The 25,711-nt window shown below is 41.4% G+C and overlaps 1 protein-coding gene across 7 annotated transcripts in view; it reads right to left on the bottom strand.

The window, feature by feature from the left end:
• Positions 1–25,711, bottom strand: part of LOC122540691 (protein Aster-B-like) — a 640,121-nt gene that overhangs the window by 235,786 nt on the left and 378,624 nt on the right. For 2 of the 7 annotated variants that reach the window (XM_043676781.1, XM_043676780.1), the window contains exon 1: positions 413–1,039. The exons of the other annotated variants lie outside the window; for them this stretch is intronic. Coding sequence is in view for 1 of the 2 variants with exons in the window: in XM_043676780.1 (XP_043532715.1) it covers positions 413–435 (23 nt within the window). In the remaining variant the exon portion in view is untranslated. Of the gene's footprint in view, positions 1–412; positions 1,040–25,711 lie in introns of those variants that run through there. 7 annotated transcript variants of the gene reach the window in all.

The raw sequence follows: 25,711 nt of genomic DNA, 5'->3' as shown, positions 1-25,711 counted from the left end.
CACATTTCAAAATAAGATTAGATGGAACAGAACATATTTAACTGTATGTACAACTGTAAAGTTGTATCAGGCTATTCTTCTCGACATGCACCCAGTTTTAATATTTGTAAAGAGTAATGCAAGAAACACATTCATTACGTGCCTGACAACATTCAGAATCTGCAAAGTAAAACTACATTTTGGCCTTCATAACATTTTTTTCGATTGAGCTTGCTAGGTTTAAAAAAATTGCATTTACAATTGCTGATAACATTCTGCAGCTTTGACGCTCACAATGGGAAGTTAATCACCAGCAGTGACCACAGACTTTATTCTGCAGCTGTCCCAGGGAAAGAAAATAACTGGGCTGATTTAATTTTCTTGGAATGCATTGTGTGGCGTGATTTAGCTGCGGATGTTGCGTTCTACTTACCAGGCAAGCTTGAAGCTTTTCATCAGTACAGTACACGGTAGCCGACATCCATTGCCTCTTCTCTCCAATCGCCAGGATCAACTCGCCACAACATACTAGCAAGCAACTGTCAGGGCTGCTCTGAAGAGAGGCAAGTGCTTCACCTTCACTTGACACTTCACTGTAAGCAACAGTTCTGTGCGCACCAAACGCTTTCAGTCTGCAGCTGCAAACTCTGCTACTGGCATTCCACGCCTGACTCAAACACGCTGACAAAGCTGGTCGCCGCAGTAAGGATGGACCCGGAGCATCATCGTCTCCCGCCGTCCTGTGCTCAATGCCCTCAAATGAGTAAAGGATTAAATGAACCGAGTGCAGCCAACCACAGTACACGTCACTGGAAATCGGTGGTGGCAGTTGAGAGTGTAATCTCTTAATCAACGCAGAAATGCTGCACAGAATAGATCGGATGTGTTTCCCAGCCCCCATCTTGAGGCTTTGACTCACTACAGATTTTAACTCCGACTGAATTTGCATGGGAACTTCATAAAACAGTAGTTCCCGTGTGCAATTCTCACGAGCTAATGCAGTCTGAGAAAGAAATCTACGTTCAGTGTTAGATCATTACTACTTTCTTTTAATTGGAACACATGGAAATTATGTTCCAGGGAAAAAAAAATAACTGGGCTGATTTAAGTTTGACTTCTCACAGAATAGATCAAACAAAACTGACAAAGAATTCATTCTAACGACGTATTAGGAATGCACATAATTTCCATACGAACTGCAGATTATTTTTAACTACGAGTGCCAAAAAAGGTCAAGAGACAGTAAAAACTTGGTGAATTTCGTCAAGCAATGACAAGGAGTAAGAGTCATTTTCTTTGTGACTCAGAACACGTACTAACGGGAAAACATCACGTCTGATATACGGTATTGGACTTTCTGTAAAACAATCTATCTGGGAGAGAACGGGAGAACACGCTTCAAATATATCACAGATTCAACTCAAATAACTGAATAAATTGCAAAACCTTGACATTTCAGAGGGCAAACCAGGTAAGGAAAACAGATTCCCTTCCAAAAAGGACATTGGCAAATCAGATGGGTATTCACGATAATGGTTACAGGTCATCGTTAGACTAGTTTTTGATTATGTTTAAATTTCACCATCTGCCAGGGTAGGTTTCAAATCCATGCCTTTAAAACATTAGTCTGGCACTCTGGATTACCAGTCAAGTGATATAACTGCTAAGCCTCTGCCCTTCCTGTGTTATTGTCAATGTTTTAAAAAAATCAATTATTTTGGAATAAAATATTCAGCGTCACTGGAGACTAAGTGGGAGTTCATGACCTTAATCTTTCATGCAACCAATTCCTAATTTTAATAAGTGTTGCTGTGGGGAAGCTCTGCATTTCCCAAATCGTCTGAGTCATGATTGATATAGTCTTAAGCGCAGTATGGTGACTGATTCAAAAAAGAATGAAGTGGCATGGGAGATGACATGTCAGTCAGCTTAGCCTCCTGCTTGATGTCATTGGCAGAAAATAGGACAGGGCAAACAACATGATAACTGTTGGTCGAGAAATATCACAAAGTGCTTACATGATGTCTTTAAACAAATTCACCGCATTTGTTGGACAAGTTCATTTTTTTCAAAAGGTTGAGGGGGTAACACATTTTTGTGGCTAATTAACAATTAAAGAATTCTAATGGCAAAAAATTTAACAGAGTTGATGAGACATATCAAGGCCTGATTATCTCAAATCCAGCAACCTTGAGACCAAGTCCATACTAGAGTTCAGCATTTATGATTCTTGAAAATAAAATTGGAATCTCTCTAATTCAGCGTGTGAAACATACAATGCAAAAACTCCCCTAATTTTTCTGAACTAGGTTGGGTGGGGGTCTAGTTCTGCCAAGCCTCTTGGAATGCAAGAAATAAAATGCACAAAGCTGATAAGTACTCCACATGGCATTCCACTGCTGCGGCAACTCCACCAACAAACCAGCAAACCTTTTACTAGCTGGTCCGCTGAAAAAGAATTGTCAGTTTTTGGCCACCCCAGGCTGTAAGGATTCTGGATTTGAAGTAAATTATGTGTAGAATTAATGGTCTACCATTTAAAATCATGGAAGGCATTCAACTTATTGTACATTAGCTGGCCCTTTGTCTCACTGCATCTCCTCATTTATCATAACACTGTAAATTTTTGATTTTAAAATATTAGCTACTTCCATTTAAAAATGTTATTATTGAATTTGCTTGTACCACCTTTTCAGGCAGTGTCTAGCAATCGTTGAATAAATTAATTCTCATCTGCCCTCTTCTTTGCAAATGACTTAAATAAGTATTCTGTAGGTATTAGATCTATCTCTTCAACTGCAGCTGTATCCAAAGCAATAAGCATCACAAAAGAAGTTGTTACAGTGCAAGTCTGCATCAGCTCTCCTAATTAGCTGAGTGACTTTGTGCCATTCGACTGCCCTTTCCCCTGTAATCTTGCACATTGAATAGAGACAAATAATTACTAATACCATCTTGAATGCATCAATTAAACCTGCCTCCACCACACTTCACGGCAAAGCATTCCAGAAAGAATTTCAGTAAATTATTGATGACACAGACCAAAGTGAACATAGAAAATCGTAACACAATGGCAATGTTGTTGGACCAGTAGTCCTTTAAAGGCCTGGATTCATGATTCCGATACATGTGCTCAAATACCAACATGATTGCTGGGGAATTTGAATTCAATTGAAGAATGGAATAAAACATTCTTGACATAAGGAGGGAAGATGTGTTGGGTAGGCTAAAGGATATTAAGGTGGATAAATCCCCAGGACCGGATGGGATCTATCCTAGGTTGCTGAGGGAGATGAGAGAGGAAATAGCTGGGGCCCTGACAGATATCTTTGTAGCATCCTTAAAATCGGGAGTAGGACCAATCTTAAGTGAGGAATCAAACGTGCTAAAAGGGGTTATGAAATAAGTTTAGCAAGCAGAATTAAAGAAAATCCCAAAGCATTTTATTCAAATATAAGAAGCAAGAAGGTAACTAGAGAAAAGGTTGGTCCACTAAAGGATAAGCAAGGAAGGGTGTTGTCGAACCTGAGAAAATGGGTGAAATTCTCAATGGTTACTTTGCATCGGTGTTCATTGAGGAGTAGGGCATGATGAATGTTGAGATTAGAAATATAAGTTTGTTTACTCTGGATCATGTTGACATAAGGAAGGAAGATGTGTTGGGTAGGCTAAAGGAAGTTAAGGTGGATAAATTCCCAGGACTAGATGGGATTTATCCCAGGTTGCAGAGGAAGGCAAGAGAGGAAATAGCTGGACCCCTGACAGATATCTTTGTAGTATCCTTAAACACAGGTGAGGTGTCGCAGGACTGGTGGGTTGCTAATGTTGTCCCCCTGTAAAAGAAGGGTAGTAGGGATCTTCCAGATAACTACAGAACAGTGAGTCTGACATCAGTGGTAAGAAAATTGCTGGAGAAGGTACTGAGGGATGAAATCTATTTATATTTGGAAAAGAATGAGCTTGACAGTGATTGGGAACATGATTTTGTGCGAGGAGATCGTGCCTTGCCAACGTAACAGAGTCCTTTGAGGAAGTGACCAAGTTGATAGATGAAGGATGTAGATGTCAAATACATGGTCTTTAGTTAGGCATTTGATAAGGTTTCCCATGGTAAACAAATGGAGAAAGTGAAGTCACATGGTGTGCAGGGTGTTCTAGCTAGGTGGATAAAGAACTGGTTGAGCAACAGGAGACAGAGGATAGCAGTTGAACGCAGTTTCTCCAGTTGGAGAAAGGTGACCAGTGGTGTTCCACAGGGATCAGTGCTGGGGCCACTGTTATATATTATACATAAATAATCTTTAAGAGGATATTGTTGGTCTGATCAGTAAGTTTGCAGATGACACGAAGATTGGTGGAGTAGCAGAAAGCATAGGGGACTGTCGAAAAATACAGGAGAATATAGATAGACTGGAGAGTTGGGTGGAGAAGTGGCAGATGGAGTTCAATTCAGACAAATGGATGCATTTTGGGAAGTCTCATTCTAGAGCCAACTATACTGTAAACGGAAGAGCCTTGGGTGAAATTGATGAGCAGAGAGATCTGGCAGTTTAGGTCCATTGTACCCTGAAGGTGGCTGCACAGGTGGATAGAGTGGTCAAGAAGGCATATGGTATGCTTGCCTTCATTGGATGGGGTATTGAGTACAAGAGCTGGCAGGTCATGTTAAAATTGTACAAGACTTTGGTTCGGCCGCATTTAGAATACTATGTACAGTTCTGGTCGCCACATTACCAAAAGGATGTGGACAAGGTTTACAAGGATGTTGCCTGGTATGGAAGGTGCAGCTATGAAGAGAGGTTGAGTAGGTTAGAATTGTTTTCATTCGGAAAAAGGAGATTGAGGGGGACCTGATTGAGGTCTACAACATCATGAAGGGTATAGACTGGGTGGATAGAGATAAGCTTTTTCCCAGAGTGAGGGATTCGATAACGAGAGGCCACGCGTTCAAGGTGAGAGGTCAAAAGTTTAAGGGGGATTATTGCGGAAAGTATTTTACACAGAGGTTGGTAGGAGCCTGGAATGAGCTGAAAATGTGTTGCTGGAAAAGTGCAGCAGGTCAGACAGCATCCAAGGAGCAGGAGAATCGACATTTCGGGCATGAGCCCTTCTTCAGGAATGAGGAAAGTATGTCCAGCAGGCTAAGATAAAAGGTAGGGAGGAGGGACTTGGGGGAGGGGCGTTGGAAATGTGATAGTGAAGTGTTGAGCCACGGGGTGGTTGGGTTGGTTGGTCCGAGTGTCCCAGAGGTGTTCTCTGAACAGTTCCGCAAGTAGGCGGCCTGTCTCCCCAATACAGAGGATGCCACACTGGGTGCAGCGGATGCAATAAATGATGTGTGTGGAGGTGCAGGTGAATTTGTGGCGGATATGGAAGGATCCCTTGGGGCCTTGTAGGGAAGTAAGGGGGGAGGTGTGGGCGCAAGTTTTGCATTTCGTGCGGTTGCGGGGAAGGTGCCGGGAGTGGAGATTGGGTTGGTGGGGGGTGTGGACCTGACGAGGGAATCACGGACGGAGTGGTCTTTTCGGAACGCTGATAGGGGAGGGGAGGGAAATATATCCCTGGTGGTGGGGTCCGTTTGGAGGTGGCGGAAATGACGACGGATGATACGATGTATATGGAGGTTGGTGGGGTGGTAGGTGAGGACCAGTGGGGTTCTGTCCTGGTGGCGAGTGGAGGAGCGGGGCTCAAGGGCAGAGGAGCGGGAAGTGGAGGAGATGCGGTGGAGGGCATCGTCGATCACGTCTGGGGGGAACTTGCGGTCTTTGAAGGAGGGGGCCATCTGGGTTGTACGGTATTGGAACTAGTCCTCCTGGGAGCAGATGCGGCGGAGACGAAGGAATTGGGAATATGGGATGGCGTTTTTACAGGGGGCAGGGTGGGAGGTGCCTGGAATGTATTGCCAGCAGAGTTGGTAGAGGCAGGCATGGTTGATTCATTTAAGGTGCGTCTGCATAGATGCATGAGTAAGTGGGGAGCAGAGGGACACAGATGCTTAGGAATTGGGCGATAGGTTTAGACAGTGGGCTTGGATCGGCTCAGGCTTGGAGGGTTGAAGGGGCTGTTCCTGGGCTGTAAATTTTCTTCGTTCTTTGTTCTTGATAGTAGGGATCATGATAATTGAAAACAGTATACATGTGATTGCATATTGGAAATGTTCAGCAGTTTGGGGGCTCCGAGTGGGGTTGTGGGGTAAGGTAGGATTTAAGGGAAAGAATAGTCGTCATGGTGGTACTTGTGCAAAATGGAAAGTCGTCCTATTAACCATAATTTTAAAATCTCCTAATTTAGCACATTGAAAACTAATATGCCAGCATGCAAGTTAAACAGAAAACACATGAAACAAAGATGTGGAGCAATATTAGGCACTAATCCTTAAAAGATCTTTAAGAAAATACACAATACCAGACAAGTAATGAACATCTAAAAGGTTTAATTGGAAGCACTAGCTTTCTGGGCGCTGCTCCATCATCAGTTAGACAACTACCGATGAAGGAGCAGCACTCCGAAAGCTAGTGCTTCCAATTAAACCTATTGAACTATAACCTGGTATTGTGGGATTTTTAACTTTGTACACCCCAGTCCAAACACTAGCATCTCCAAATCATGGTCAACATCTATAGTAGCTCATCATATCCAGTTAACAAATTAATCCACTCAAAACATCTTGAAAATCTCATGGACAATGTGATAATTGATATTAATTGATGAAAAAAAAAGCACATATTTAGCACTGGAATTCTTCATGTCTTTTCAAAACTGATTAAAAAAACATAAATGTGAACTTTAAAAACATGTTCTAGTAGGTACATTGACCATTCTGAAACAGTGACAGACTAACAACTCTTTTTAAAAACTCACTAGGAGTAACCAGGCTTTAGTAGAAGCAAATTATTGCAGATGCTGGAGATCACAGTGGGTCAGACAGCATTCATGGACAGACAGCAAGCTGACATTTTGAGTCTAGATGACTCTCCATGAATGTTGTCTGACCTGCTGGGATCTCTAGCATCTGCAATAATTTGCTTCTACTAAATTCTTCTATTCTATTCCCCATCCGACATCTTCTTAATTGTACAATTCACACCTCTGTTTACTAATTCGTCCATTGCCTCACCCCTCCCTCACTTTGTAACTGCCTCTGGTTGTTCACCTCCCAAAGATCTCTGCACACCTCCGATTCTGTCCTCTTGTGATTTCTTAATTCTCATTGCTCAACCATTGGCAGCCATGTCTTCGGCAACTTAGACACTAGATTCTGGAATCACCACCCTGAATCTCTCGATGTCTTTCTCTCCCTCTTTCTTGAGATGCTTCTTAAAACCAACCGCTTTTCATCTACCTAGGTAGAAAAAAATGATGACTTGCTACAATTGTGCAGAGCTTTGGTGACACTACATCTGACAGATTTTTGTTTTTTCCAGAGAATCAAACAAAATGTGGAGTGGGCAAGAAAGTGGAGTTCATGCTTAAGATTAGTCATGATCATACTGAATGGTGGAGCAGACTAAACGGGCCACATGATCTACTCTTGCTCCTACGTTTTGTGTTTGTTCTGGTCTTGTTATCGGTTATATAAGAACATGTAAAGAGTAGAGGAATATTATATACTCCTTGAAAACTGCTCCAGCATTCTAGGAGAAGATGAGGACTGCAGATTATGGAGAGTCAGCATTCTTCAAATCACGACACTCTGATTGTGACTTTAACTTCTAATTCTGTTAGGGTGAGAGGAGAAAGGTATAAAATGGACCTAAGGGGGAACCTTTTCACGCAGAAAGTGGTGGGTGCATGGAATGAGCTGCCAGGTAAAGTGGAGGAGGCTGGTAAATTACAGCATTTAAAAGGCATCTGGATGGGTATATGAATAGCAAGAGTTTGGAGGAATATCGGCCAAATGCTGGCAAATAGGACTAGATTAGGTTAGGATATCTGGTTGACATAGACGAATTGGACCAAAGGGTCTGTTTCCATGCTGTACATCTCTATAACTCGAAACTTTGGCCTTGACTAGGTTCAATGATCCAGTACACTGCTGTTAGGCAAGGAGAATTCCACATATGTTCCTATGAGATTCCCTGCTCATCCTTCCAAACTCCTTTGAGGACAGACCCAGATTTATCACATTTAAAATTTTGCTTCCAAATTTTTGTCCACTCACTTAAGCTATCTACAAGTAGTTCTCCCTCTAATGCTGCCGTTGCATTCCAGATAAACCTCCCTTAATACAAAATTGCTTCTTGGAAATAATGGGGCCAATGAGAAAAGTGGTGTTGGGGCCAACCAGCAAAAATTAACACTCACGATGGCTAAGAAATCACCCAAAAGTCTAACGGAAAGTATAGCACAGCCTGGATGAAGATTGAAATCATATTTATTAATGAAACAGAAGTAAATTTAACACAGTACATTTAAAAAATGTAAGCAAGCTGCTCTCTGTACAGTGCTTCTCACAGAAAGCTGCTCTGTCGGGAGCTGACGTCATGCATACGCATAACAACACAAAGACCGACACTGACACCGTGCATGCACAGAAGGGCACAGATAAATATCGGCGCACACATGGAATGGCATGAAGACTGGCACTGATGTCACGCATGTGCAGAACAGCGCAGACACCAGCGCATGCACAGAATGGCTTGGGCATCAGTGAATGCACAAAACGGCGTGGAGATTTTGGCACATTCGCAGAACGAAGCATGTGAACCGATCCCCTCTGGCATCGCACCATTGTCAATAAGGGTAAGCGTTCTTGAAAATATTGTTCCATAATTCTTCAGGGATGTAATAGCCAAATGGTGCTGCCAAAACGCATTATCCTAGAACTACCTGTATATCCCTTTGTAGTCTCTTGCCTATCTTTAAATTAGCAAATCTAGCTACAATATACTCAGTTCTTTAATCCAAGTCTATTAATATAATTTGTAAATAGTTCAGGTTCCAGCACGGATCCCTGTGGCATTTTACTAGTTACAGTTTGCCAACCTGATAATGACCCATTTATCATGACTCCTTTCTGTTAAGTAGCAATTCTTCAATCCATAACTCAGCACAATAAGCTCTTGTGCTTACCGTTTCGATTTTTTTTGAAAATCCAAATATATTGCATTTCATTTTAGGTAATTCAAATTTTGTTGAATAAAGTCTGAAGTACCTTAAGATACATTACATTTAGAATGACATATAAATCCAAGGTTTGTTGTTTATCTTCCACACATACCTAGCTTCCCCTAAATTGTATCCATGTTGTTCACCTCAACCATTCAAGCGACGGTGAGTTCCACATTCTCACCGTGGAGTCAGGGTGTTTTTCCTAAATTCCTTGTTGGATTTATTGGCAACCATTTTGTGTGCATGGAACAAATAGACACATATATTCTACATCAATTTTAGCCCTCTTTCAAATCATCTGTTAGTGGTTCCTTTTTCTGGAGAAAAAGGCTTCAGCTTTCTCAGTCTTTTGTGCCGGATGTTTAAGAATCTCACAAAATGTAATAACTTTAAAATAAAAATTATTTGGGTTTATCCATAAAGGTATTACTGTGCTGCAAACTGGCATGTATACATGTATGCACATGTATTCAGGGTTATATTTAAATGTGAATGTCATGTTGTAACTACTGGTGTAGAATAGCGTTATTCAGCAATTAGCTTTCTGACAACTGTGTGATATGACATTGAGTGCCAGCTGGCAATCTAACACTGCACAGTTAAGTGCAGTTTTGGCCTTGTCTAATTTCACTTCCGGTTAGGAGTAGCAATTATGCTTTTTAACCTCTTTCTTAATCTGGGGCGCCAGTTGAGTTCAGTTAACTCAGCACACAGCAAGAATTGATTCTATAAAATAAACAATGTTGTGACAGCAGTGTTGTGTCATCCTAGGCAAAAAGAAGCCTTGCTGCATAATAAATCAAATCTGCCCTTATCAAATTAGGTCTCTCTGGACAGGCATGTGAAGTTAATAGGTTTATATGACTGTATTTGTTAAATTCCTCTGTTTGAAATATATTCATATTAGATTCAATTTCAGAACACATTATCAATTTTTGAACCTTACTCAAGACTATTAGGAAAGTAATTGTGCAACAATGCTGGGAAAATAAGTTATGAAATCCTAAAGATCCCAACACATCAGAGTTTGTGCTGTTGGACAACAATTGTATTGCATTGGGGATGTGATTCATGAATCAAACATGTGACCTTTAAATTAATTAATAAATGGTCAAAAATTCTTTTGAACTCCACTGATATTTCGTAATGCTATTGGAAATGTAATTGAGATACCATATATGTACATACTGGTGTTTCCTTCAAACAGAACCAATGGTCATGGATTTACAAAAACTTGCAGCTCTAACATAACAAATCTTCGAAGGAACTTCACATACGCATTATAAAACAAAGTATGACAGTGAGCCAAAGTAGGGAAAATGACCAGACCTTGACCAAACAAGCAGGTTTCAAGGTGTATCTTCAAGGATGCCAAGCAAGGTAGAGGTGGAGAGGTTTATCGAGGGAACTTCAGAGCTGAGGGCCTCGGCAGCTGAAAGCATGGCCTTCAGTGGTGGAGAAATTAAAATTGCAGGTGTTCAAGAGGACACAGTTGGAAGAGCACAGATAACCAGAGAAATGTAGGGTTGTCAGAATTTACAGAGCAAGGCATGGGTAAGATCACTGAATGATCTGAAACAAAAATGAAAATTTTAAAATTGAAAAAGCAAATGCATTTCACCCATCATTACACTGCACCTGCTTCAACTGAAGCAGCAGCAGAATGATGGGTGCTAGTTATAAAATGCATAATAGTATTGGATGACCCCAAATTTATGGAGGATGGAATGTAGGAGATTGGCTCAGAGTCCATTAGATTTAGCAAGTCTCGAGGTGACAAAGGTATGAAAGAAGGTTTCATCAGCAAAAACACTGATGGTGGGTTGGAAACAAGTAGTTACGGAAAGAGAAATAGGCCATGTTATTGATGGAACATACATGTGGTTGATAGCTTATTCTGCAATCAAATATCTGATAATCTCCTGTGGACATGGAGACATCTACTGTCCACTAATTCTGGCCTATTGAGAATCCCTGACTTTAAAGGATATTGGCAAGGATCCAGTTGTTGTGGACCATGTTGACAACAACAACATAGTTAAGAGTAGAGTTTGGGAAATATTAAAAATTAGGAAAAATGTTTAAAAAAAGGAATCTCAAGGTTATTATTTCTGCATTATTGCCCGAGCCACCTGCAAATGAGCTGAGAGACAAGAGGGTTAAGGAAGTAAGCACATAGATAAAGTAGTGGTGTGGGAAAGAGAGATCCCATTTTATGTGGCACTGGCATCCGAACTGTGACAGGAAGGAACTGTACTTTTGGGAAGGGCTCCAGCTGAACTGATCTGGGACCATGATCCTAACAAAAAGGCTAAGTAGGTGACTACAAAGACTTTAAACTAGTTAAAGGGGTGAGGGAGGGCCCAGGAGAGGTTATTAAACTTTATAGAACAAATTATAGGACAAGAGAGTATGGAAACAGTCAAGAATCTAACTTCAGGCTATGAAAAGGGCACAGTCAGCACAGGACTGAGGATGTTATACCTAAATGCGCAGTGCAGAGGTTGAAATTAGCAGGCATAGTTATGTAGGCACCAGAGACTGCTCGGGATCAGAGCTTAGAACTAAATACCCTATCAAAAGAACAGGCAAATGGACAGAGGGGTATGATGTAAAATTAAATCAATAGCAAGAACTGATATAAGGAAGCAGAGAATCTGTGTGGACTGATAGAAGTTATGTACAATCCCACCTTGCAGTCGTCAGGATATGGGGCAGAAAATAAGTCAGGAGATAGAAAAGACATGTAAGAAAGACACTATTACAATAATCATGGGAGATATCAATATGAAGGTAGACAAGGAATATCAGGTTGGCAGCAGATTGCAAGAAAAGTAATTTGTGGAATGTCTATAAGATTAAGAGTGAATGTTGGACTGCTGGAAAATGAGGCTAGTTCTGAGGAAGAATCACTGTAATCGAAATGTTAACTTTGATTCCTCTTCACAGATGCTGTTAGACCTGCTGAGCTTTTCCAGCAACTTCTATTTTTGTTTCTGGAGAACCAGTAATGGGGAACAAAGAAATGGTAGAGGAATTGAATAGGTACTTTTGCATCAGTTTTCATAGCGGATGACACAGTCACATATCAGTACTTCAAGAGAATCAGGGCAGAGTTAAGTATAATAGCCATCACTAGTGCTGGGGAAGCTGAAAGGTCTGAAGGTGGATAATTCACCTGGAGCAGACAGACTACACCCCAGAGTTCTGAAAGAGAAAGGTGAGGAGATTGTAGAGGCACTGAAGTCAGGAAGGCTGGAAAATAGCTAATGAAACACTTTTATTTTAGAAGGGGAGAGGCAGAAAATAGAAAATGATAGGCTGGTTAGCCTGATCTTAGTTATTGGTAAGATTTTGGACTTCATTATCAAGGATGAGATTGTGGAGTACTTGGAAGTGCATGGTACAATTGGGCTGAGTCAACAATGGCTTTCTTAAGAGGAGGTCATATCTGACATATCTATTAGAATCCTTTGAGGAATTAACGAGCAAGTTAGACTAAGGAGCATCAGTGGATGTGATCTATTTGGATTTCCAGAAGGTCTTTGATAAGTTGCCACAAAGGAGGCTGTTCAAGAAAGTAAAAGTCCGTGGCGTTTGGGGAAAGATAATGGCACAGATAGAACTTGGCTGACTGGCAGACGGCAGAGAGTGGAGATAAAGGGGGCTTTTTCGGGATGGGGGCAGGGTTTGGGTGGGATGCTCTTTGGAGGGCCGAAAGAATTTCTACATGTGGAAAGAAACCAATGATCTGAATGTTTCAAGTCAGAGACTTGAGGGGTGATGGTATACTGTACAAGTAGCTATAAAATGAATGTATAAATGCTAACTATGGGACAAAGGTCTTGGGTGTGCCGCGTGGGGTAATGGCTCCAAAAGGGTTAATAATGGAGACTATATTACATTTCACCTAATCTGATAACATATTCTTCAGGATGGAGAATGAGGAGCCAAGCTTGCGATCCTGAAGGGGTCAAATGTGTTATCCCTGTTTTTTGGTACTCTTAATCATGGCTTCTCAAAATGGGGGTCAGGGCAAGTGAGTTCACCTGTTGAAATTTTGATGTTATGAGTTCTGAAGCAGGAATGGCTGCTGTAGTGTTCTGACCAAGTTATATCAGTTATTTTCCCTTTACAACATGCTCCCAGTGTCACAAGTCAAGCAGCTCCGCCAAGCTCTCATGGGCCTGCATTTGTTTCCCCCCACCCACGCACCACCTGAGAGGTCAGGGCAACTTTCCTGCCTTGAAGTGGAGTCATAGTGAGAAGTGTGAGTCTCAGTAATTATGATAACACACCAATAAAATTTGTACCTACTATCATGCAATAAACTACACCTTGTTGTGAAGACAAGTGTCTTCTTCTTAAGACTCACTAATGGTTCATTTTCTGTTTACATTCGCATACTAAAGAGGCCATTATGCCCAGAATAGAGATGGGGCTTTTTTGGTGCAGTGATAGTGCAGGGCCAGAAGGCTTGGCTTCAAGACTCACCTACTCCAGAGGTATACCAAAACATGTCTTCATTAAAATATCTCAAAGGTAGGGTTGGTGGCAGCATTCTTCTCCAACCATTAGCTGGTAGTGGCTGTTTCTGCAGCACATATGACAGAGATCATTCTCCAGCTCATGTTTGAAATATTGCCATGAAGACAAGAGTATCGATAATGTAGCACATCTTCAGTACTGTACTTAAACATTATCTCAAGTTATGAGCAACCATCTTAACGAAGTCTGTTAATTTCATTTTGCTCTGAGTAATTACCAATTGGGTACAATTTTCAATTTTATTTTCTCTACCACTCCTTTACTTACTTAATTCAAGATCCACAAACCATTTTTCATACATTATTAAATCAGCTAAGGAGGTACATAACAGCAATCCAGGTTGCACACCCTTGATCTGGTTTTCCATAGTGCTTATGGAGAAACCTCATTAATCTTGGTTTGCCATCTTCCTCCGACAGACCTGAAAACAGTGCCATGATATATATGACTTTCTGGAAGTCCCATTCAAGAAGTGGGATTCAAATCTCAGTCACGAGCCTGGTGAGAGATCACTGCCAAAAGCAGGTGATAATTGCTTTAAAATATCCTGAATTCCCCTCAATTATAAATTGAATCATCAGAGGCACTTCGTAACTGCAAAACCTTCAGTCTCAAAAGGGAAGAAAATTAACATGGAAATTCTGACATGGAGAAGTGCTTTAGCAGCTGGCCACAGAGTTAAAGCAAGACTTAAAATGTAAATAAATTTTTTTGCACTAATATTTATGTCAGACTTTTCTCAAAAAATTAATAGCCTTCTCTTTTACTCTTCAGACCACTGCATTCTCCTGTTTCTTTCAGCTTTTCTCTCTCAAAGGCAATTTTTTCCTTTGCACAATAAAATTCATAGGAGAAAGTGAGGACTGCAGATGCTGGAGATCAGAGCTGAAGAATGTGTGGCTGGAAAAGCGCAGCAGGTCAGGCAGCATCAAAGGAGCAGGAGAATCGACGTTTCGAGCATAAGCCCTTCTTCAGGAAATGGGCTTGTGCCCGAATCGTCGATTCTCCTGCTCCTTTGATGCTGCCTGACCTGCTGCGCTTTTCTAGCGACACAGCTCCTTTGATGCTGCCTGACCTGCTGCGCTTTTCTAGCAACACATTTTTCAACAATAAAATTCATGTCAATATTTTTTATTAATTGAATAATTAAGCTGCAAGACTGGGCTTTATGATCAATGACACCATTCAATGGGTTTGCCCCAGGAATTGTTTTCTTGGTGATGAATGGGCATTGTTTTAAGGTAGAAATATTCAAACATGCAAAATTTCCATTTTTGACAATTGAAGGTTATATTTAAATCTCAAATTATCCAACATTCTTCTGTTTCTAAAGACATATCAAAAACGATCATGAATCTTCTCATGTGAATTCACAATAATCTAACCAAAAAATGTCACATCAAGTACTTTAGACAGACTATTTTCTAATTTGGAAAAAAAATAGATTAGGAAGGCACAGAACAATGATAGGCTCCATCTGCACACTGTTTGTCTTTGTATAATGCTGATTAAAGACTTTCCATTGTTTTATGTTACACATGAATCAGAAGACCAGACATCAGCAGTGCTGTGAACAAGGGTCAGACAGAATGTGATGGCACTCCTGTTGTATACAGGGATATCCATGATTGTCTTATAGTCACCGAACACTGCTGTGAACATCCTTGCATTGGCTGAGGTGCCATCTTTCAGATGAGACTTTAAACCGAAGCCAAATTTATCCATTCAGATAACATGAGAGATCTGAAGTCAGGCAAGGCTGCCCATTCTCTCCTTCCTGTTTTGTGTGTTATACTCCTTTTATCCAGTCCATCAGGAAGGATGCAAGCCTGAAATGGGAGACTATTCCAGGCAGTGGAGGCCTGCAGGTCAAAGCCTCTGTGTATGTGCATGACATTGCCATTTCTGACTTGGATCCTCTGTCAGTGCACAAATGCACAAGCATCTGCAACAACTTTGAACTGGCCTCAGGAGCCAAGGTAAATTGAGGCAACAATGAGATAATGTTCATTGGAGACTGGGATGACCGATCCTTTATCCCTTCACCATCAGGACAGACTATCTGAAATGGCTGGGTATGAGGTTCACAGAGGCTGGACGTGCACAAAACTTGAAAGCAGTGCATCAAGGTGAGGCAGAAGCTGGGTAGATGGCAACACCGATCCCTCTCCAGAAGTAGAGGGCACACGTTTAGGGTGAAAGGGGAAAAATTTAAAAGGGACCTAAGGGGCAACTTTTTCACACAGAGGATGGCCCATATATGTAATGAGCTGCCAGAGGAAGCGGTGGAGGTACAACCACAAACAGACGAACCTCGATTATCCGAACGAGATGGGCGGACACTATTTTGTTCGGATAATTGATTATTCAGTTAATCAATTCAATGCTTCTCCTCTGGGGCTCAGAGGTTTATGTTAAGTCTGCTCCCCATTCACACTGCTACCCCGCCCTCATCCAATACCGCTGCACGCCCCCGTCCAACACCGCCCGCCCGACCCCACTGCCCCTCTGCCTGCCCAACACCCGCCTGCCCATCCCCAACTCGTCCAACAACCCCCCACCCGCCCCCAAACCCAGCCTCCCCGCCACTGCCCCGTGTCCCCTCACACGCCTCTGCCCCTGTCAGCACCCCTCCCCCTCTGCCACAGCCAGAGTGGACACCAACTGTAAGACTGCTGCTGCCTTTGTGGAGTAAGTCTCCAAATAGCACGCGCACACAGACAGATACAACTTTTTGACAAGTTCCACCTCTGCCCTGTACAGGACAATGTTAGAGAGATTATCTGGGGAAGGCGGGTTTAGGGTTCACCCAATGTAGAACTCCAGAGAAAGTGTGGGGACAGGGAGAGAGGAGGGCGGGAGGTCAGTCATTTGGAGACTGTGCCTGGGCTCCCATCGATGTCCAGGACTGTTCTCGGCAGCATTTCAGTAAGCCGAGAACGTTTTTAATCATTGTAAACAAAAGATGCGATCAGGATTGAAACAGGTCTTTGATGTAATGTTTCTATCGGGACCTCGAAATCTTCTTCGGATAATCCGATATCCTGATAATTGATATTTGGATAATTAAGATTCCTCTGTAATTTGTAAGGCATCTGGATGGGACTATGAATAGGAAGGGTTTAGAGGGATATGAGCCAAGTGAGGACAGATGGGGCTAGATTAGGTTAAGATATCTGGTCGGCATGGGCGAGTTGTACCAAAGGATCTGTTTCCATGCTGTACATCTCTATGACTCTTTGAAAGGTAAAGATCTGTGAGGTCAGTGTTTTTGTATGTGGCACAGATCTGGCCTTCTCCCAAACCTAGGCCACTGCAGTCAGTTGAGCCATCTTCTATTTCATCTGGAGATCAAAGATGACCATGTCAGCTGGGACACAACATATAAAGCTCTAGATAGGTGGGTGGATGGGGTGTCATACCAAATGCTGCACTCATCCTGACGGCCACCCTTGTATATGGCTTCATCAAACTGTGTGTATACCCTTGGTACGTAAACACCAAGTGTCAATACATACTAGATTCAACCTATCCCAGTGTTATAAAAGATGGCCCTGGGGCCTTGTTGCCACAAAATGCTACAAGTAGTTGGATCATTCTATATCACCTATCCTTAATGAAAAAAATTGCAAAAGTAAACACTTTTGACCATGAGTTCAACAGGTCAGCACGTAGTATCTTTGAGCACCTGCAGGAAAAATAGAGGGTTGGTCCTGTCATGTGGCTCCCTGAGCAGAATATCAAAGTCATTTAGCAGAAAGCCTCATCACCAGCCCTTTCCAACAAGCACCAAGATATAAGCTTGACCTGTCAGATCCTTCATTATGCCTGGAATCTCTATGCCACCGCATGCTGCCCTTGAAGTGGCTGCAAGAGAGGGATGAGACTGTCACATATCTCCTTTTCAAATCTGCCTTTGCCAAGAAGGTTTGGAGAGACATGCTGTAGTTTTTGTCATGGTTCATCCGGAGCAGCTCTGTGATGCAGGTCCCTGTGGTCTATGGATTATTATTCAGGATGCACACCAAGACAATCAACAACTCCATTTGGGAGGGCCATTAACTCTCTAAAAGATGCACTTCGGTCTGCCTAAAACTTGTCAGTCTTCCAGCGCAAAGAGTTGACCTTGACCAGTGTTGCAGACTGGCACATTCCAAGGTTGAAGACCACGTGCTGAGGGATGCATTAAAGCTTGGGGCAGCTGCCACCAAGGCGCAGTGGAGAAAGACTACTGTCTAGGGTCTTTCTACCAAAGTACAAGGGTCCATTCAGTTATAAGACCACTCACTGCCTCAAAATGTATATGAATTGTGTCCTATACTAGGGAAATGATTTTTGTTTGCAACTGCTAGAAGTCAAGAGGAATGTCAAATTCCAATGCTTTTGCTTTTTCTCCTCTGCAAAGACTGTATGGAACTATTTTAGTACAGAACTTCTTGTATGTACATAAAGATACTTTTTAATAAAATACATTTTTGCAACAAAAGATAGATCATATGGCACTAACTGAAGAGGAGCAAAATACCTTTCTGTTTTTTTTGGCTAGCAATTATGAACTGATTAATAGGCTATCACTATTGTTGTGAGTGAACCTTGCTATACAAATCACACTGTCCTATTCATCTACTTGACAACAATGACAACATTTCAGACTAATTCACCGGCAGTGTAGTGCTTTCAAACATTCCAAGGCCATGAAAACTACCATGAAACTATTTATTGAATCACTCAACTTACGTTGACAATGACAGATGGAAAAAGCCACCCTTTGCAAAACTGCTACTTGCAGAGGACAATATATAAACATGTTGAATACAGCACTTCAGATTTGCCGATGCACAAGGAAATCTCAATTCCAAGACAGTTCTAACTTCATGGCCAACTGTGAGAGAGTATCTGCACTTCTGAATTAGTAGATTTTCTACCACATTAAATTGTAATGGGCTGTGAAGAGATGAACAATTTTTTTTTAACATGATGTTCCTGCATTAGTTGCTTGGCCTACTAAACATTCAGCTTATGGAAGCAACACATCAATAATAATGGCAAGTTAAGAACAGCTTGGCCCTGTGGTGCTTTAGAGTCAAGAGCATGGTGCTGGAAAAGCACAGCAGGTCAGGCAGCATCCGAGTAGCAGGAGAATTGACATTTCGGGCATAAACTCTTGACCAGGAATGAGCTTTATGAAATTTTATGAACTTTGAGGTCAGAGAGAAAATTACACTGTCTCAGATTATGAAAATTAGTCCAATAAAACTTGCATTATTTTCAAAATCCTCATTGTTTCAACAAAAAGTAGACTTTGTCTAAAGCTGCAGGCCACCCCTGCACATCTGACTGTTCCAATCGGAGTGAAAATTAAAGTCAACCATGATTAATGTACTGTCTTCCTTACATGCACTCATTATTCCTAATTTATGTTCAGGCTCACTGAATAGCTGCTGTTGTGGGGTGGGGGGGGTCTATTATAGACTATTCCTTCCAGTGATTCTTCCCCTTCTTACTTCTGACCTCCATCCATATAGATATTACATCTTTTGATCCAAGGTCATTTCTTTCAGGAGTACTTATTTCATCCCACTCTAACAATATTACCCCACCATCCTTTCCTCCCTGCCTGACCTGCTTAAAAATCAAATGCCCCATAATATTTAGTTCCCAACTTTGATTTCCTTACAACAATGTTTCTGGTTCTGGCTTGTATTTGTGCTATTAATTTGTTTATTTTATTTCAAGTACAATGTACATTCTAGTAAAGAGCTATTAATTTTACCCTTTTGCAACTTTTTTTCCCCGTTGATCCTATTTACTGCTGTTTTCTACTTTTGCGTACTTTGTCCCTCCTTGGCCCACTCTGGGAATTATCAACATTAATGCCCTTTTATACTGCTGTATCATCTTGCTTTGTAAGTTTACACTATTCTCTCCCAACCCAACCTCCCAACACCCAATTAGTTTAAATCCCTTTCAATGACTCCGGTGGAAGACATCTCCTAGCCCAGCAATGAGTCATCTTCCAGTGGCCTGTCCTGATAGTCTACTGGTGCAGTGGTCTTATCCCAATGTAAAGGTCTCATCCCTATGTGGAGTTCTTCTTCAGTGCCAGCTTCCGTATATACCAGTAGCCCAGCAGGCAGTCTCATCTAAGAGTGGCGGTCTCATCTAAGCATAGCGGTCTTCTTCAGCAGAGGCGTTTGGCCCAGTATTCCAGCAGCCCAGCATAACAGCCTCATCCCAGAATGACGGTCTCCTCCTGGTTGTGTTTTCTGAGTATTCCATTGTTCCTGAATCTGCTTTCCTCGAGCCTAGGAGCCATGAACCAAACTGTGATGAATTCAGTCTTTACTTTTTTTATTATGATGTATGACCTCTGTTATTAATATAGGTGCCATGGTGGGGGTGGGGGATGTGGATGGGGGAGTGGCAACTTATGAAACTTTTCATGTTTTTTTGTGTAAAAGTACATGTGACAATAAATTTCTATTCTATCATTTACCCTACATTGGCCTAATAAATGGCACAAATGCCAGGCAATGACTATTTCCAAGACAGAATGTAACCATCATGACTTGACATTAAATAGCATTACCATCACTGAATCCCCCACTATCATCATGCTGGAGTTTCTACTGATCAGACGCTGAACTGAACCAGTCATATAAATACTGTTGATACAAGAGCAGGTCAGAGGCTCGGAATCTTCAGCAAGTAACTCACCTCCTGACCCCAAAACGTGTCCACCATCTCCTTGGCCCAAGTCACAAGTGTGATGGAGTCCTCCCTACTTGTTTCCATAAGTACAATTTAAACAAGACTCAAAAAACTTGACAACATCCTGGAGAAAGTAGCACATGTGATTGGCACTTTCAATGCCTCATAGCAGCAGTGTGTACCATCTACAAGATGGTCTGCAGAAATTCATCATAACTCCTTAAGGAGGACCTTCCAAACTAATGACCACTATAATCTAGAAGATAAATAGGAACATAACCACATGTAAAAGCCACTCACTCTGTTCACCTGGGGATATGTTGCTGGTCCTATGTCATTGCTGAGCCAAAATCTGGGACTCCTCTTCTGAAGTGAAATGTGAGTATACCGCCACCAAATGGAGCGCAATAGTTCAAGAAGCCAGATCACCACCAAATTCTCAAGGGCAATTGAGAAAGGATAATAAATGCTGATCCAGTCAGTGAAGCCCACATCATAGGAATAATTTTTAAAAGGCTGGAGGAGGCTTATATAGTTAGTAACATCATCTGCTTCAGATAGGTGAAGGACAAGAAGGAATATTTTATCTTGGTTGCACAGGATGCCATTTGTGACATTGATAAAAGGAGTCTTAGCATCATGAGAGGTGTGAAATCCTGGTTGGATGGATTCCAGCATTACAATTAGGAAAGATGGATGTGGATTTGGGAAACATCAGCATGAATCCTGAATCAGAAAGGGGAGTTTAGATTTCTGCCAGTTAGGTTAAAGTTGAGAAGAGGGATGATGCTGCCAGACTTGAAAGAAATTAAGGCCTGGTACTTGAGGGGAAAAAGTTTCTATTATTATCTGTAGCAGAATTATAAAGATGAATACTAGAAAAACATTGATTTTGTTTAAAATAATTGTTACGAATTATTTTCCCAAAATATTAGCTCTGGATTAAATGTTCACAGGCTAGGGAAAAAAAGGCACAAAATAAAGGAGAGTAAAGACAGTGAAGAGGTACTAATCATTCATGATAGCGCAGCTTGGTAATTAGTTTCAGAGTTTCACCCTATCTGCTGTCTATGACATGCAAAAATAACCAACTCTTTTTTTTCTTTCTTGTGTTTCACTTGGACTATGTTTGTTTTTGTTGACAAATGCTGCACAACATTGCTCCAAACTACAAAAACAAACTAGACAGCAAACAAAGAGGTGTTGTGTAGCACCTTAGTTTGACAAAAATGTAACACTCTGAACAGAACCATATGCCACACATTCTGCTCCAAACTGAACCTTGAAGTAGTTGATATGCTTGACTAGAATCAAAGTCAAGTTTTAAATATTAGTGTATACTATACAGCAACATTACAAAATGTTTTGCAAAATTTTATCAGACTCAAGAAGTTAACATAAGTTTAAAGAAAACATTCTAGTTGACTTAACCACTTGAGAATTGCAATCATGCCCAAACATTACAGCACCATCACCATTAACACAATTAGCCAAAATGAATGGCTATACTGTGCATCTGGAACAATTGAAAAATATTTCCCCAGCCAAACTAGGAGACTTTCTAATCACCAGATCTCCTTCACTTTTATTCAGAGACTATAGGATACAAAGGCATGCTTCAGATGTGTAAGTAGTGCAGGAAGTTAGGCTTGACTGCAATTCAAGATTTGTATCTTCAAATTACACTATCTAGAATGCTACAAATAGCACTCTCTAGCATGCAGAGTTTTAAATTAAGTATTTACAGGTAAAGCTGTGTCTGTCTATCTTTTGGGGCAATGCCTAACACTTGTTTTACCTGAATGAGGTCTCTTCATGAACAGATGTTTAGTTTAAACGCACATTGACTTTTTCTGTAGCTCATTGATTCCATTTGTACGTTTAGATAAACATTACAGTTTTACAAGATTCAACAGATTAATAAATACAACAAGAATAGCGGTTGATGGTTGTGTCATTGCAAAATTGATATCATTCAAAGTTCTACAGGCCACCTTTGAACTCTCAACAAGTTCCACTTCCCAAGCCTGCCTGTGCTCAAAGGCCAACACTGGCTCTTTATTAAACAACACTTATATAATTTTTCAAATCCAAATAATGACTGCTCTTTAAAACACTTTCTGAACTTAAATTTTTAAGCAGTAACTTTGGAGTCGCAACATTTATTGTTTTTCTCTGTCCACAGATGTTGCTAGACCTAAGTTTCTCAAGTATTTTCCCTTTGTTTGCGATTCTTGAGAAGATTTGTAGCTCAGGTTGAGCTTTCACCTCTTCCAAACTTTCAAAAGTGCTTAATTAAAAGCAACATACTGTGGATGCTAGAACTCTGAAATAAAAAGGGAAAATCTGGTTGTATATTTGCTCACTGAGCTGGAAGGTTTGTTTTCAGATGTTTTGTCATCATACCAGATAACAGCATCACTGAACCTCCAGTGAAGCACTGGTGTTATGTCCCGGTTTCTTTTTATGCATCTTGGTTTCTTAATGTCATTTCAAGTTCCTTTTCTCAGAGGATGGTAGATGGGGTCCAAATTGATGTGCTTATTGATAGAGTTCCAGTCAGAATGCCAGGCCTCAAGGAATTCCTGTGCGTGTCTCTGTTTAACTTGTCCTATGATGGATGTGTTGTCCTAGTCAAAGTAGTGTCCTTCTTCATGTGTATGTAAGGATACTAGTGATGGTGGGTCATGTCTTTGGCTGGCTAGTTGGTGTTCATGTATCCTGGTGGCTAGCTTTCTGCCTGTTTGTCCTTGCATGGCATTTTGTAAATGACATTTGTTTTACTAGTTGTTTGTATAGGGTCCTTTAGGTTCATTAGTCGCTGTTAAAGTGTGATAGATTTGTGGGCTACCATGATGGCAAAGGGTCTGAGTAATCTGGAAGTCATTTCAGAGATGTCTTTGATGCAAGGTAATGTGCCTAGAGTTTCTGGACACATTGTGTCTGCTTGTTTGGGTTTGTTGTTAAGAAATTGGCGGACTGCGTTTATTGGGCACCCATTCTTTCTGAATACGCTGTACAGTTATTTTTCTTCAGCTGTTCATAGTTTCTGGGTGTTACAGTGTATTGTGGCTCATTGAAATAACATCCTGATGCAGCTCCGTTTGTGGGTGTTGGGATGATTGCTTCTGTCGTTAACTATTTGGTCTGTGTGTGTTGTTTTTCTGCAGGCGCTGGTTTAAAGCTCTCCATTAACTGTTTGTTCTACTGTGTCGTCTAGGAATGGGAGTCTGTTGTCGTTCTGCTCTGTTGTGAATTTTATGCCAGTAAGGATATTGTTGATGGTATTGTAGCTTTCCTCTAATTAGTTCCGTTTTGTGATTACGATGATGTCATCCACTTAGTGGACCCAAAGTGAGGGCTATTTGTTCGAGTCTCTGCATTACTTCTTCTGCTACAAACCCTGATATTGGTGATCCTGTGGGTATTCCGTTGAGTTGTTTGTAGATCTTGTTATTGAATGTGAAGTGGGTGGTGAGGCACAGGTCTACTAGCTTGAGGATGCTGTCTTTGCGGATGAAGTTGGTGCTGTCTGATGTTTGTGTCCTTGATTCCTCTAGTCGTGCAGTCAGTGTTCCTTTGGCCAGGTTGATGTTAGTTGATGTGAACAGGGCTGTTGCATTAAAGGAGACCATTATTTCAAGTTCGATATTAGTGATTTTGATAGTATTCAGGAATTCTTGGGTGGAGTGAATGGAGTGGCGTGAGTCTTCTACGAGGTATTCCAGTTTTTGGTGGAGTTCCTCGGCTCGTCTGTATGTCAGTGTTACAGGAAGTGAGAGTATGGGTCTGAGGAGGGCCTCTGGTTTGTGTACTTTAGGTAGTCCATAGAAGCAGGGTGTGTTGGATCCATCCAGCTTCATTTTTTGGAAGTCTAAGAGTTATAGAGATGTACAGCATGGAAAGAAACCCTTTGCTCCAACTCATCCATGCTGACCAGATATCTTAATCTAATCTAGCCCCATTTGCCAGCACTTGGCCCATATCCCTCTAAGCTCTTCCTATTCATCAACCCATCCAGCTAACTTTTAAATGCTGCAACTGTACCAGCCTCCACCACTTGCAGCTCTTTCCATACACATACCACCCTCTGCGTGAAAATGTTGCCCCTTAGCTTTCTTTTATATCTTTCTTCTTTCACCCTATCCATGCCCCTCATGATTTTATAAACCTGTAGAAGGTCACCCCTCAGCCTCCAAAGCTCTAAGGAAAGCAGCCCCAGTCTCTTCAGCCTCTCTCTATAGCTCAAACCCTCCAACCCTGGCAACATCCTTTCTGAACTCTTTCAAGTTTCACAACAGTGGCCGAACCAACGTCCTGTGCAACTACAACATCATCTCCCAACTCCTATACTCAATGAATAAAGGAAAGCATACCAAATGCCTTCTTATCTAGCTTATCTACCTGTGACTCCACTTTCAAGGAACCATGAACCTGCACTCCGAGGTGTCTTTGTTCATCAACATTTCCTAGGACCTTACCATTAAGTGTATAAGTCCTGCTCTGATTTGCTTATCCAAAACGCAACACCTCACATTTATCTAAATTAAACTCCATCTACCACTCCTCAGCCCATTGACCCATCTGATCAAGATCCCGTTGTACTCTGAGGTAACCTTCTTCACTGTCTACTACACCTCCAATTTTGGTGTCATCTGCAAACTTACTAACTATACCTCCTATGTTTACACCAAAATTTTTTATATAAATGACAAAAAGTAGTGGACCCAGTACCGATCCTTGTGGCACTCCACTGGTCACAGGCCTCCAGTCTGAAAAGCAACCCTCCATCACTACCCTTTGTCTTCTACCTTCAAGCCAGTTCTGTATCCGAATGGCTAGTTCTCTCTGTATTCCATCAGATCTAACCTTGCTAAACAGTCTCCCATGCAGAACCTTGTTGAACGCTTTACTGAAATCCATATTGATCATGTCCAATACTCTGGTCTCATCAATCCTCATTATTATTTCTTTGAAAAACTCAAATCAAGTTTGTGAGACATGATTTCCCAAGCCCAAAGCCATGGTGATTATCCCAAAACAGTCCTTGCCTCTCCAAACACATGTACATCCTGTCCCTCGGGATTCCCTCCAACAACTTGCCCACCACCAACATCAAGCTCACCAGTCTATAGCTCCTGGATTTTCCTTACCACCATTCTTAAATATTGGTACCACGTTAGCCAGCTCCAGTCTTCTGGCAACTCATCTGTGACAAATATCTCAGCAACGGGCCCAGCATTCACCTCCCTAGCTTCCCTTTTTTATTTCCTGATTTCTGAAGCCTTTTCAATGTGGATGTGATACGGTTTTCTAATTATGGAGTCAGGTCTATCGCCACCTCTTGTCTGCTGATTTCTCA

Source organism: Chiloscyllium plagiosum, chromosome 35 (genome assembly GCF_004010195.1).
Source record: "Chiloscyllium plagiosum isolate BGI_BamShark_2017 chromosome 35, ASM401019v2, whole genome shotgun sequence".
NCBI lineage: Eukaryota > Metazoa > Chordata > Chondrichthyes > Orectolobiformes > Hemiscylliidae > Chiloscyllium > Chiloscyllium plagiosum.
The sequence above is the reverse complement of the archived record's forward strand: the minus strand, read 5'-3'. Positions and strand labels throughout refer to the sequence as shown.